Source organism: Ananas comosus, linkage group 1 (genome assembly GCF_001540865.1).
Source record: "Ananas comosus cultivar F153 linkage group 1, ASM154086v1, whole genome shotgun sequence".
NCBI classification, from domain to species: Eukaryota; Viridiplantae; Streptophyta; class Magnoliopsida; order Poales; family Bromeliaceae; genus Ananas; species Ananas comosus.
In genome coordinates, this window is record NC_033621.1 from 8,168,649 (window position 1) to 8,181,842 (window position 13,194).

Genomic DNA, 13,194 nt, shown 5'->3' on the forward strand with positions numbered 1-13,194 from the left:
TCCTCCCAGGGCACATTGGGAATGGGCAGGGGAGTATACAAGCCAGTATTTTGAGTTTGTCCTTTAAATGATTGACAAGTCTTACACCGCTGAACAAACCTTTCAACGTCCTTCCTCATGTTAGGCCAATAATACCTCTCTTGAACTAATCCCAAAGTTTTGTCTCTCCCGAAATGTCCTCCTAGCTCGCTATGCAAGTTCTGAATCAAGGACTCTCTTAACGATCCCTGGGGAATGCACAACTTGGACTTTCTAAAAAGATACCGGCCGTCCAAACAGTAATCAGAAGGTGAATCACTATCAGGAGATAGGCACATTTTTAGGATAGGACCGAAGTTAGGGTCATTTTGATATTGGTCCTTAACTATCTCAAATCCTACTATCTGTAAGGAAGAAATGATAAGCAAATAGTTTCTACGACTGAGTGCATCAGCGACTCGATTAGCAATGCCTTGTTTATGCCGCAAGTGAAAAGTGTATTCTTGCAGGAATGCAGACGCATGTCTTTTGTTCGAGTTTTTTTTGAGAATTTAAATATCGCAATGCTTCATGATCCGAATTAAGAATAAACTCTCGATGAATCAAGTAGGGTCGCCAATGTTTCAAAGCCTGCACGATCGCGTAAAATTCAAGATCATAAGTGGAGTAACGTACTCGTGCATCGTTCAATTTTTCACTAAAGAAGGCTATAGGACGTTTCTTTTGAGACAGTACGCCTCCAATTCCGATATGTGAGGCATCACAATCAATCTCAAACACCTTTTCGAAGTCGGGCAAGGCAAGTACTGGAGCCTTTGTAAGTTTGTCCTTAGCCAATTGAAAACTTTTTTCAGCTTCAGATGTCCAAGTAAATTTACCCCCTTTTAGGCAATCAGTTATTGGCGCAATTAATGAACTGAAATTTCGAATGAAACGCCGATAAAACGACGCAAGTCCGTGGAAACTTCGGATTTCAGTTATAGTCTTTGGGGTTGGCCAATTCTGAATTGCTTCTATCTTAACAGGATCTACCTTAATTCCCTCGGTGGACACCACATAGCCTAAGAAGGTAAGGCTATCGGTCAGAAATGTACACTTCTTAAGATTCAGATGTAAGCTGTTATCTCTTAAAGTTTGAAGCACTTGTCTTAAATGATCCATATGAGTTTCAGGACTCGTGCTATAAATCAGAATGTCGTCGAAGTAAACTACGACAAATTTTCCAATGAATGGTCGCAAGACTTGGTTCATAGAGCGCATGAAAGTACTAGGGGCATTGGATAGCCCAAACGGCATAACCAACCACTCGTATAATCCTTCTTTAGTTTTAAACGCCGTTTTCCATTCATCTCCAGGTCGAATACGGATTTGATGATATCCGCTCTTAAGGTCAATCTTAGAGAATATCTTCGCACCTCCTAACATGTCAAGCATATCATCAATCTCAGGAATGGGAAACCTATACTTGATGGTAATTTTGTTAACTGCACGACTGTCAATACACATTCGCTACGTTCCATCCTTTTTTGGTGTAAGGAGGGCAGGCACCGCGACAGGGCTCATACTTTCTCTAATGTAACCTTTTTGCAGAAGTTCAAAAACCTGCCTATATAACTCTTCATGCTCAGCGGGACTCATCCTGTAATGGGCTAGGTGTGGAAGACTAGCACCGGGTACAAAATCAATGCAGTGTTGGATGTCTCTCATAGGTGGAAGGCCATCGGGGAGTTCCTCAGGCATGATATCAGAAAATTCATTAAGCAATGGTTGAACAACTTGAGGAACTTCAGTGTTCTTCGATATTTCTTTTGCCAAAAGAATATATACCACTGGAGACTTTGCTAGATCTTTAGAGAATTGGCTTTTGTTCAAAACCATCATTTTCTGCTCATTATTGGAGGGTTGCTTTTGGGACTCAATTGGCTTAGACTTTGGTTTGGGAAAGTAATTTAGGGGAACCAATCTAACTTTCTTTTTGTCCTTTTTGACAATGTAAGTGTTCTCCCTACCATCATGTATAGTGCTACGATCAAATTGCCAAGGTCTACCTAACAATAGGTGACTCACATCCATGGGAACAACATCACACCAAACTTTATCAGCATAAGTTTTCCCAATAGAAAATTCAACAAGACATCTTTTAGTTACAGGAAATTCATCCCCATCCTTAAACCAAGCTATTTTGTAAGTTTGAGCAAGTTTTTCAGTTTTCAGTTTAAGCTTATCAACTATTTCTCAAGTGACAAAGTTTTTAGTACTTCCACTATCAATGACCAGAGAGCAAAACTTGCCTCCCGTGCTACAAATGGTTCTGAAAAGGCTACGACGCTTCCAATCATCTTGGGTGGACTTAGAGGCTGATAGGACTCGATGGATCATGAGATTTGTTTCAGTAGCATCAGGAGATTCTTCGGAAATCTCATCAACATCTTCTTGTTCTAAAGTTTCTTCCCCATTTTCATTCTCTTCATGACTTTCTATTAGATTGGCTCTAGAATCAAATTTTCTCAAAGGGCAATCAGAGGATTTATGTCCAGGTTTGTTACATTTATAACAAATGATGCCAGATTCAGCGGGTTTTGCACCTAAAATTCCTTTGCCCTTGAGGTCTTGAACAAGTCTTGAAGAGGTAATTAGTTTGAACTTGTTTCCACCACACTAAGGCATGTCCTTTCAATTTAAGGGAGACAAATTTAACTTTTTTGTCATCAGGTAATTCTTTCCATTCAAAAAATTGTTCTATTTTGTCTAGCCAATCCACAAAATCTTCAGGTTGTAATTTACCCTCGAACTCACTCACGTCCACTTTAATGCCCTGATCCCATCTATGTATATTTCCTTGATTTTGAAGAAGAGGATTTCTTCTAACAGGTACAGTACGATTGTCAAAATCAGGGTCACTTTCCGAATCTTCTCCAACTGCAGTTTGTTGTTGCATACTTAATCTTTCCAATAGTTGTTGAATGTTATTCATTTGATTTTGCATGCGTTTCATGGAATCTTGTTGTTTCTCATATGCTTCTCTCCAATCACGAGGATTTTCACTACTGCCAGCCATTTCCAAATGCTAACAAGTTGATCAAAAAGTGATGCCCTTTTTTTTTTGAATATTTTGGCCCAAAGTTGAATACTAAGAAAAAGTTGTTTAGATCAAAACAAACGCTGCCACGAAAAGAACTTTCTCTGATACCAATTGATGCAAACCGAGAAGTTGCCAAAAGTGAATTTTCACATTTGCTTTTGTTTAAAGGTAAAACTAGGTTCAATTTGTCAATTCCGATGAACTTTAAGCAAGGAAGCAAAAATTTCAGCAAAACAAAAATTAAAATCGAATTGAAGTAATACTAAGATGATGATAAACCTTCAATATATGAGATAATAACAACCAACTGAAAATACATATACTAGTTCCAAAAGGTAAATTCGGCTTTATCGAACTTAAAGCTTTAGGTTTGGTTGTTTGGCAAATATGGTTGGTAATGGTGGAAGGCTAGATTAAAAGGGGATAATAGGATGTCAGGAGATGAGAGATACAAAAAGTGCACCGTTCACACGATTGCGGGGGATCCACGATCGACGAGGAGGGCGGTACACCACAGGTAGAACTTCGGCAACGGGGAAGAAGAAGATGAGGTAGTGACTCGGAAGAAGAGGAGGGGTAGAAGTAGAAGCCGATCTTGTCATGAGGAAGAAGCGACAACGATCAAGTTGAAGAAAAAGACGATCTCGGCGCGAGGAAGAAGCGTCGATGATCTCACCGGGAAGTAGAACAACAAGGATAAAGATTGAGAGTAGAATTTTCTATTCATCCAAATATATCCCTTAAGGCTTCAAGAACCATGTATTTATAGTGTTGAAAGCCCTCTGATAATAAATTATTGTCTTTTCATTTTCAACACAACACGGTCACCCAAGAGTCATGCATAGAAAACGAAGCAACTTTGGGAATTTCAAAGGTCTTTCTTTTATTTTTTTTTTGGGGAATTCCAAAGGTCTTTTTGGGATTGTTTTTTTGTTTATGGGAGAAAAGGGTTTGGGTTAGCCAAATCAACTAAAACCAAATGATTTAAGTCCGAATCAAACACGAACCTACAAAATAAAAGAAAACTGCATTTGAAAATAAAACGAGATTTATTTGCTGCATCAACTAGTAGATGCATTAATTTGTGGGTGTTATTTTGTATTCCTAAGTATCTTTTAGTATGTGCTTAACTTGGCAGACTGATATGCACAACTATGGATTAATGGATGTCTTAACAGACTATCTCAAAGAAGTTTGGGGATGCTTATATGCACTATTAAAAGATGTGAGTGGCCAATGTGGAAAGAACCCCTTTCATATTTTGTTTGAGTTCAAAGGGAGATTCTTCCTTTTCGTGAAGCTTGTTTTGCCTCACTATTGACGCAAACTCTCTTACTATGCCTGAACCTCATTATTGAGGCTCTACATGGAACAAGTATCACAAGGAAATATTTAGGGACTTGCATTAACCTTTAGCAACCAGAAATGGGATGCATTTTCCATGCAAGGCGCACTTTATAGAAACCAACTATCTTGTTGATATATATATGGTGTTATAATGTTGAATACATTCTGACATCTTTGCCAAGTAAAAGATTTTCTGTTGCTTAATATCTTGATTGATAAACATAGATTAGAGTGGTTTGTGAAAGATAGGCTAAAGAGCTTGTCTTCTTGGGTTGTATTCGTGCAAATATATAATACAAAAGATATGTCTACTATAGTAAGAATACCTACTATAGTAATAATAATACAACTGGGATTATATACTATATAATCCTACTCTATATATGATTGTAATATACAGTTTCTAATATAGAGTATTAATACTAAATATGTCGTAACATCCCATCGCAAACTAAGCATCCATCAGTTGGATGCGAAGATTGCGCCGCAGTGCTGAGAACCGAGAGGGTGATAAAGGCTTAGTGAAAATATCAGCAAGTTGTTTATTAGAAGATATATGAACCAATTCCAAATCGCCAGTATGGACTTTTTTCCGCAGGAACTGATAATCAAGTTCAATGTGCTTTGTCCGAGCATGAAGAACAAGATCGATCGCAAGGTAAGTGGAACTGAGGTTATCATAGTAGATGCTGATGGAGCGCCATAGGAAAACAACAAGGTCACAAAGTAGAACGGATCCATACCGTCTCAACAAGCACGTAGGCTACAGTACGGTATTCCGCTTTAGAACTAGAACGAGAAATGGTAGGCTACTTAGTGGACCAGGAAATATGATTAGGCCCCAAAAAGATGCAATATCCAGAGGTAGATCGACATGTATCTTGACAACTAGTCCAATCAGCATCTGCAAATGCAAGAAGAAAAGGGTTTACGCAGCAGGAGATCAGAATGCTATAAGTCAACGTCCCACGAATATATAGGAGAATATGCTAACGGCTTGCATTTGTGGGTCACAAGGAGCATGTAGAAACTGAGCAATAAAGTTGACGGCATATGATATATCGGGCCGTGTGAAGGTGAGATACTGTAGAGCACCAACAATCTGACGATAACGATAGGGATTCTCAAGGGGATGCCCCTCATGAGAAGAGAGGCGAGAAGTCGGAGAGAGGACTAGAGATAGGCTTACTATCAAGAAAACCATGTTACTGAAGCAGTTGGTGTGTATACTTGTGCTGAGATAGACGAAGACTAGAAGTTGACGATGAACCTCAATGCCCAAAAAATAATGCAGCGGTCCGAGATCTTTCATAGCAAATTCCTATTGTAAGGTGGCGATAAGAGCTTCTAGAGGAGAGGAGTTGCCGGTGACAATAATATCATCACCATATAATAGAAGAACAGGAGTGCCAGAAGAGGAACGACAAGTGAACATCGAAGGATCAGCAGTGCTTCCAACAAAACCAATTTCATAAAGAAATGACGTAAATCGTTGAAACCAAGCCCGAGGTGCCTGTGTGAGACTATAGATTGCTTTGCGGAGAAGACAAACATGATGAGGAAAAGAGAGATGCACAAGGCCAAGGTAGTTGTGCCATATAAACCTTTTCAGAGAGTGTGCCATGAAAAAAAATCATTCTTGACCTCAAGTTGACGAAGGGACCACCCAGAGGAGAGAGCCATTGAAAGAACAGTATGAATAGTGGTCAACTTGACAACTGGAGAAAAGGTTTCATCAAAATCAATATCGTATTGCTGTTTGTAACCTTGAGCCACAAGCCGAGCTCTGAGACGTTCAAAAGAACCATCCACCTTCTGCTTTACTTTGTAGACCCACTTTAACCGATGAGATTAACGAAAGAGGGAGGAACAAGATCCCAAGTAGCATTGGTCAGTAAGGCATCAAAACCCTTAGTTATGGCAACACGCCAACCAGCATGCCAACCAATATCCTGAAAAGCTTCATGAAAAGTGTAGGCTCAGTAGGAAGAACAGGACGCGCAGAAGCCAATAAGGAGGTAGATTTAGGCAAACCCTTAGTCATTGACCGGGTGACCATGGAGTGTTTTGGAAAGTAAAGGCATCTCAGAAAGTAAAGGTAAAGGCATTATATCCTGAGGGGGAAGGTGGACGACCAGGGGTGGAAGGTGTTGCATTAGTAGGAGGCCGGAGGGTGTGTCGTCTTGTATAGACCTAGAGCTCTGGTGGACTAGCGGCAGCGGCATCAGTCCCATTGCTAACCTATGTGGCATTAGAACTCAAGGTGGGTGGAAATATTGATAAATTCTCAGATGGTGAAACAGGTGGAGTGGAATCAACGTCAGTAGAGGGACGTGTGAAGGAGAAACCAGAGATTGCATCAATAGTGGAAGGACTCTCACCCAGTAAGGGAGGATTAGAAAGAAATTTTTGAAACAGTTGAAAGTTGCAAGTAGTTGAAGAAGAAAATTTGGAAAGGCAAGAATATGGAAAAACTGTTTCAACAAAAGTAACATGCCGAAAAGTAAAAACTTTACCAGTTCTTGGATAGAGACAACGAAAACTTTTATGTTTATAAGAGAGTCCCAAGAAGAGACAAGGAAGGGATCGAGGAGAGAGCTTGTTAGCTGCAATGTCCTGTACATCGGGATAACACAAACATCCAAAAACTCTGACAAGTTGCAAGTTAGGAGAAGCACAACCATACAGAATTTTGTATGACGATCGTCCTTTCAAAACAGTAAGAGAAGGAATTTGATTCACAAGAAACATAGCAGTTTGCATGGCATTAGCTCAGAACCGAGGAGGCAGGCAAGCAAGCTTGAAACAGTAGGCTTCTAATAATGTTAGATAAATGCCTATGTTTCCTTTCGGCGAGGCCATTTTGTTGAGTATGAGGACAAGAGAAGTGGTGAAGATTTCGTTTTGCGAGCAAAGTGTAGAAACATGTTTTCAACCATTGCTTTAAACTCGAGAAATTTGTCAAAAACCTTATGTTTAAATTTTAAAAAATAAAGCCAAGAAAATCAAGAGTAATTATCGATGTATATAACATAATATTTGTAACCAGAAACTGAGGGAACGGGTGATTGCCGTACATTACAATGAACAATATGAAAAAAAAAACAGATAGAGATTCAGAATCATGAAATGAAAGTTTAACATGTTTTCCCATATTACAAGCATTGCAAACAGAGTGTCAAAGTAGAATTACCATTAGAAATAATTTTATTGTTTTTAATAAATTTAGAAAGAACAAGAAGATTAGGATGACCTAATCGTCTATGCCAAATATCTCTACTAAACCTAGATGTAACAAGAGCCAGCTGTTGCTTATTTCCTACAGTTGCAACTTTAGAAGAAATTGGATAGAGTGATGTTCCTAAGTTAGGGCAGCGAAAAAGCTCCCTCTCTATTTCCTTGTCCTTCACAGAAAAATCAGAAGAGTCAAATTCAAAAAGGGACTTATTGTCATGACAGAATTATCGCACTGAAAGTAGATTTCTCTTAATAGAAGGAACAAAAAGAACAATTTTAAGAGCAAAGGAATTAGAGGGCGTATTCAATTGTGTTTTACCTGTCTGAGTAATATCAAGTAATTTCCATTACCAACAAGAATTTTGCATGCCCAATATAAGGTTTAGAAGATGAGAGGATACCGAGATTCGCGGTCATATGATTAGAGGCTCCAGTGTATGGATACCACACTTTCTCACCAGGTTCATGAAAATTCATAGTAGCAAAAGTTTGAGGAACATCATCGGCAACGAAGGATAGTTGAAATATTGTCTACATTGGAGAGCAGAATGGTTGTACTATGAAAGATAGGCTAAAGAGCTTGCCCTCTTGGATTCTATTCATGCAAATATATAATACAAGAGATATGTCTACTATAGTAAGAATGCCTAGTAATAATAATACAACTGGGATTGTATACTATATAATCCTACTCTATATATGATAGTAATATACAATTTCCTAATATAGAGTATTAATACTAAATATGTCGTAACAGTTTGTTTGAACAATCTATTAAAAATTGGTGGCTTTCTCTTGTGCTTGTTGGCTTAGGCCTCATCTCGTCATTAGACTAACCCTTCGCCTAGTCTTTAAACTTTCTTAAAAATTAGTTGTTGGTTGTTGAAGGATCGTGAGAGCTATGTGATAATAAACCAATATTGGAAGACTTGGGGAATCATTTCAGCAAGAAGTTCTGACCCTAATGTGTGCTTTATGTCGATCATTTCCATTACTTATAATTTCTTCCTCTGTATTGTTTGTACCAAACAATTATGGAGAGCAAATGCTTTAGAACTACTTTCATGCAAGTGCTTCCATATAGTTACTCAGAAAAGCAGAAGCAACACCGAAAGCTCTGAATTTACATTTACTGGATGAGCGTTGTTGTTCCTCTTATTTGCATGCAAGTTCCAACTAACTGATTTGCAAGATATAGCACATATATATTTTTCTCTTTATTGTATTTGCAATTTCTTGTTCAAATAGGACTGGTTAACCCTTGAGACATCCCACTTGAGCTGTGAATTTACATCTATTGGATGAGCATTGTCATACCTGTCATTTGCATGCAAGTTCCAACTGACTGATTTGGAAGAAAAAATGCAGATATATTTTTCTCTTTATTGTATTTGCAATTTCATATTCAAGTTGGGCTGGTTAACCCTTAATACATCCCACTTGAGCTATGAATTTCCTTTAGATGAGCTAGTTTGTGATTTATCTACTTTTTGATTTCTTCTTAGACTTCTGTAAGTAGGACAAAATCTCAATGGTAATTCATGACTATCTATCCTTCATATGCAGTTTACAACATTGCCTTTACTATTCACTTCAGAAGGGCAAAAGATGCCTTTCTGTTCTTGCTCTTTTCTTTTTGAAATTTATGAATATCATGAACTCTGAATCGTCTTGACGATCTGGTCCCTGATTCATTATTAGCCTTCTTTTCCGCTTCTTTTCAAACTTTTTAAAATTTCCTGTGAATGTTTGTTTTGCCAACCTTGAGCTTTTTGTGCATAGTGTAATGCTAAAAATAACGCAACAATGTCTACCTGCACAGGTGAGCCATCACCCAATGATTGTTGCGTGCCACTGTGAGGGCATCGGTTGGAAGTTCTGGGGAGATAGTAACCTAAAGAGCAAGTTTTGGGGCCGTTCAATTCAGCTTGACCCTCTAGGCATCCTGACACTTGAGTTTGATGATGGCGAAGTTTTTCAATGGAGCAAGGTATTTTTGACCAGCACATGGGATTCTCTTCACCCCGAATTTTTTTTTTTTTTTTTTTGGCAATGTTTTCAATATATAAACTAGAGTTGTATGCTATTTCAGGTGACAACCTCCATTTACAACCTCATATTGGGTAAGCTTTATTGTGATCATTATGGTACTATGCGCATACAAGGAAATCGTGAATACTCATGTAAGCTCAAGTTCAAGGAGCAGTCAATAATTGATCGCAACCCGCATCAGGTAATAAACTCTGCATACTCCTCACATTATATATATATATTTTTTACTTTACCCAACAGCACTACAATGCCTAATTATCTTTTGTTTTCTCATTTCTTTCGGTGTATTTATTTCTCTCTTTGCTAAGGTTGATGTTGTTGCATATGGAGTAATAAAATTTTCCATTGTTAGTATATGTATCTAGGACTATTTTTGGCTGTAATTCCATATCTTGCTTTGTTATGGATGAATGTTATTGTTGCTAGGTTTTTATGTCACCACAAACATGAACACCTAGTTGCTTTTCTGAAATACTGAGCCACACTTCAATTTGTTACTAAGGGGCTGTTTGCTTGCACGTAGTTGCAACTGCATTTCAGTTATAATTGCATGAAGATCCAAATCCGGCATTTATTTTGATTCATTTAAATTTAACTGCATGAGGAGTCTCAATTGCAATAGTTGAAACTATGTCCAACTTGGCCGCAGTTCCAACTGCAAAACTTGAAGAGAGTTATTTTAATCAAAAGAAAGCTAACCTCCCTAATAATTTTTTAAAAGGGTTAATTCCATACAACTCCCTGTAAATATAACGAATTGCAAATATATCCCTACAGAGTTCAACTTTCTTATGTTATCCCTGCAAAAGTCCTAATGTTTTCAAATATGCATCTGCTATTAGGATCCGTGAGAAAAATTTAGTTAGTCATAGATAAAATACTTAACTTTGGTTAGTCAATCAGGTAAATTGACATTTTTTACCTCTCTTATATTATATCTTCTTCTCTCAATCAAAACCGTAGCAATGGGAATTCTACTTCTTCATTCTGTTTCTTCTTCCTCTCTCTTCCTCTTCCTCTTCCTCTTCCTCTTCCTCTTCCTCTCTCTCCTTCATGCTAGTTTCGAACCCGTAACTAGAATTTCTCCATCCCCATTTATCCACGACGTGTGTTGTTTCGCCCATATCGAACGTGTGTCGCTTTCCTACTCAATTTTCTCTATGATTTTTTTTTTTATTTTTTTATTTTGCTCAAAAGAAAAGGTTTAGGAGAAAATGAGTGAGAGAAGAGGTTGCAATAATGGTTGATTGGGTTGGATTTTAAAGAGGAAGAAAATGTCACAATTTTTTCAGGGGACATTTTTGCATGGTTATAGAAGTTGGGGCTTTTGGAGGATATATTTGTGATGGCAAAATTGACATTTCACTTACCTGCTGTTAAAAATAAACAGTTCTCTAACAGTAACAATTTAAAGGGACAAATATGAATATCACTGGACTTTTGTAGGGCTAAGAGTTAAAAGTTGAACTTTGTAGGGATATATTTGCTATTCGCTATGTTTGTAGGGGTCTGTATGCAATTAACCCTTTTTAAAAAGTTTTCTTTTTTCCTTACCTACCTAAGAAGTAATTTCACCACTCCATATATAAAATGATAAAAATTCATGAATACACTTCTCAACCGCTTGCAACCAAACAAAATATTTATAGTTGTAGTGTTGTCTACTATATCCATTCAAATATTGTAATTATAATTTTTGCATTTTTGGTTGCATGCATCTTCAACTACGCTACATTTATAATTACGTTGAACCAAACGACCCTTTAATATATACACTGTATTCAGTTTGCGCGCTGCAGCCTTGTCTTGTTAAGGGAAGTTTATACAGCAATCTGCTCATTCAATTTCACAGCCTTCACTGATGAGTTACGCATTATTGACTTGTTGAGGGCAATTTAGTGTATAAGTGAATCCTGCTTCGTGCTTCATGTGAGTGGCATCTTTAAGGAGAGATCAGATACAAAGCTTTTATAAACCTTTACTTTGTGTTATGATTCATAACATGTGATGCATTTGTTCAGTTTCCTCTAAATTTTTTCTGTCGCTGTATTTCCCATTCATCCTTTACCATTTTAAGTTTTGGTAGCTTGACGAAGTGACCACTTCCTTTAACGTTTGAGACAGACTGGTATATTTACATGATTATATGCAGGTTCAAGGCGTAGTTCAAGATCGTAATGGTAAAACAGTGGCTACACTCTTTGGTAAATGGGACGAGAGCATGCATTATGTGAATGGAGATTGCTTTGGAAAGGGGAAGGGGTCCGATTCATTCTCTGAGGCTGGCTTGCTCTGGAAACGCAGTAAACCATCCAAGTGTCCCACTCGCTACAATCTTACGCGTTTCGCCATTACATTGAATGAGCTCACTCCTGGATTAAAGGTGGGAGCCCATTTTCGTTATTTCTTAGAAACCATTCTCCGTAATTTCACCGGGGCTGTACAATTAGAATTACCGATCAGTTTCTCAAAACAAAGAATTGCTGATTAGTTCTATGCTTGGAACTGTTGAATCTATTTTAGGAAAAGCTGCCACCCACGGATTCAAGACTCCGGCCTGATCAGAGGTGCCTGGAGAATGGTGAGTATGAAAGGGCAAATGCTGAGAAGTTGAGACTCGAACAGAGACAGAGACAGGTAAATATACCTTTGTAGTAGTTTAATCTACAAATTTTGAGGTCCTAATGCATTTACAAGCAGACGGATGGATTGTTTACATCTGTTGGCTGTTTGATTACCCATCTCAATAATTTCTCTACACTTTCCTGACCGCTCATCTGAATACAAATGGATGATATACATAGCCCGTATGATACCGATAGTATATATAGATCAAATATAGAGAGAGAGAGAGAGAGAGAGAGAGAGAGAGAGAGAGAGAGAGAGAGAGAGAATTGAGCTCCTATACTTTTAAAAGTACCAAGTCATTGGTGCTTGTAAATTTTAGGCCATTGGATTAAAGGATATGCGGTTAGAATGATGTGAGCCCCCTAGGGTGAGAGAGAGAGAGAGAGAGAGAGAGAGAGAGAGAGAGAGAGAAAGAGAGAGAAAGAATCAAAGACAAAGGCATAAATCTAATGGTAAAAGGTGCTTGGTACTTTTACAAACATCATAGCAGAACTCATATATATATATATAATATATATATATATATACATACATGTGTGTATATATAGAGTCCGGCTATAGTGCTTGTGAAAGCACAAAGCACTTGGTACTTGTAAATTTTTTACCGTTAGATCTACGCCTTTGATCATTTTCACCCGTTATATTATACTAAACCAACCACCCACTCAACCCTAGGGGGTCCACATCATCCTAACCGCACATTCCTTAATCCAATAACAAAAAATCTACAAGCACCAACAATTTGGTACTTTTAAAAGCATAGGACCTCAATTCTCTCTCTCTCTCTATATATATATATATATAGAGAGAGAGAGAGAGAGAGTCCAGCTGGGATACTATCGAACGTTTGGTGCTATCAATTTTTTCGC

At 37.9% G+C, this 13,194-nt stretch overlaps 1 protein-coding gene across 1 annotated transcript in view; it reads left to right on the top strand.

The window, feature by feature from the left end:
- The window catches only part of LOC109707904 (oxysterol-binding protein-related protein 1C-like), a 41,848-nt gene that overhangs the window by 26,275 nt on the left and 2,379 nt on the right, over positions 1 to 13,194 (top strand). Inside the window, exons 5-8 of the mRNA XM_020229442.1 lie at positions 9,468 to 9,635; positions 9,738 to 9,878; positions 11,850 to 12,080; positions 12,221 to 12,334. Coding sequence (XP_020085031.1) covers positions 9,468 to 9,635; positions 9,738 to 9,878; positions 11,850 to 12,080; positions 12,221 to 12,334 — 654 coding nt within the window. The remainder of the gene's footprint in view (positions 1 to 9,467; positions 9,636 to 9,737; positions 9,879 to 11,849; positions 12,081 to 12,220; positions 12,335 to 13,194) is intronic.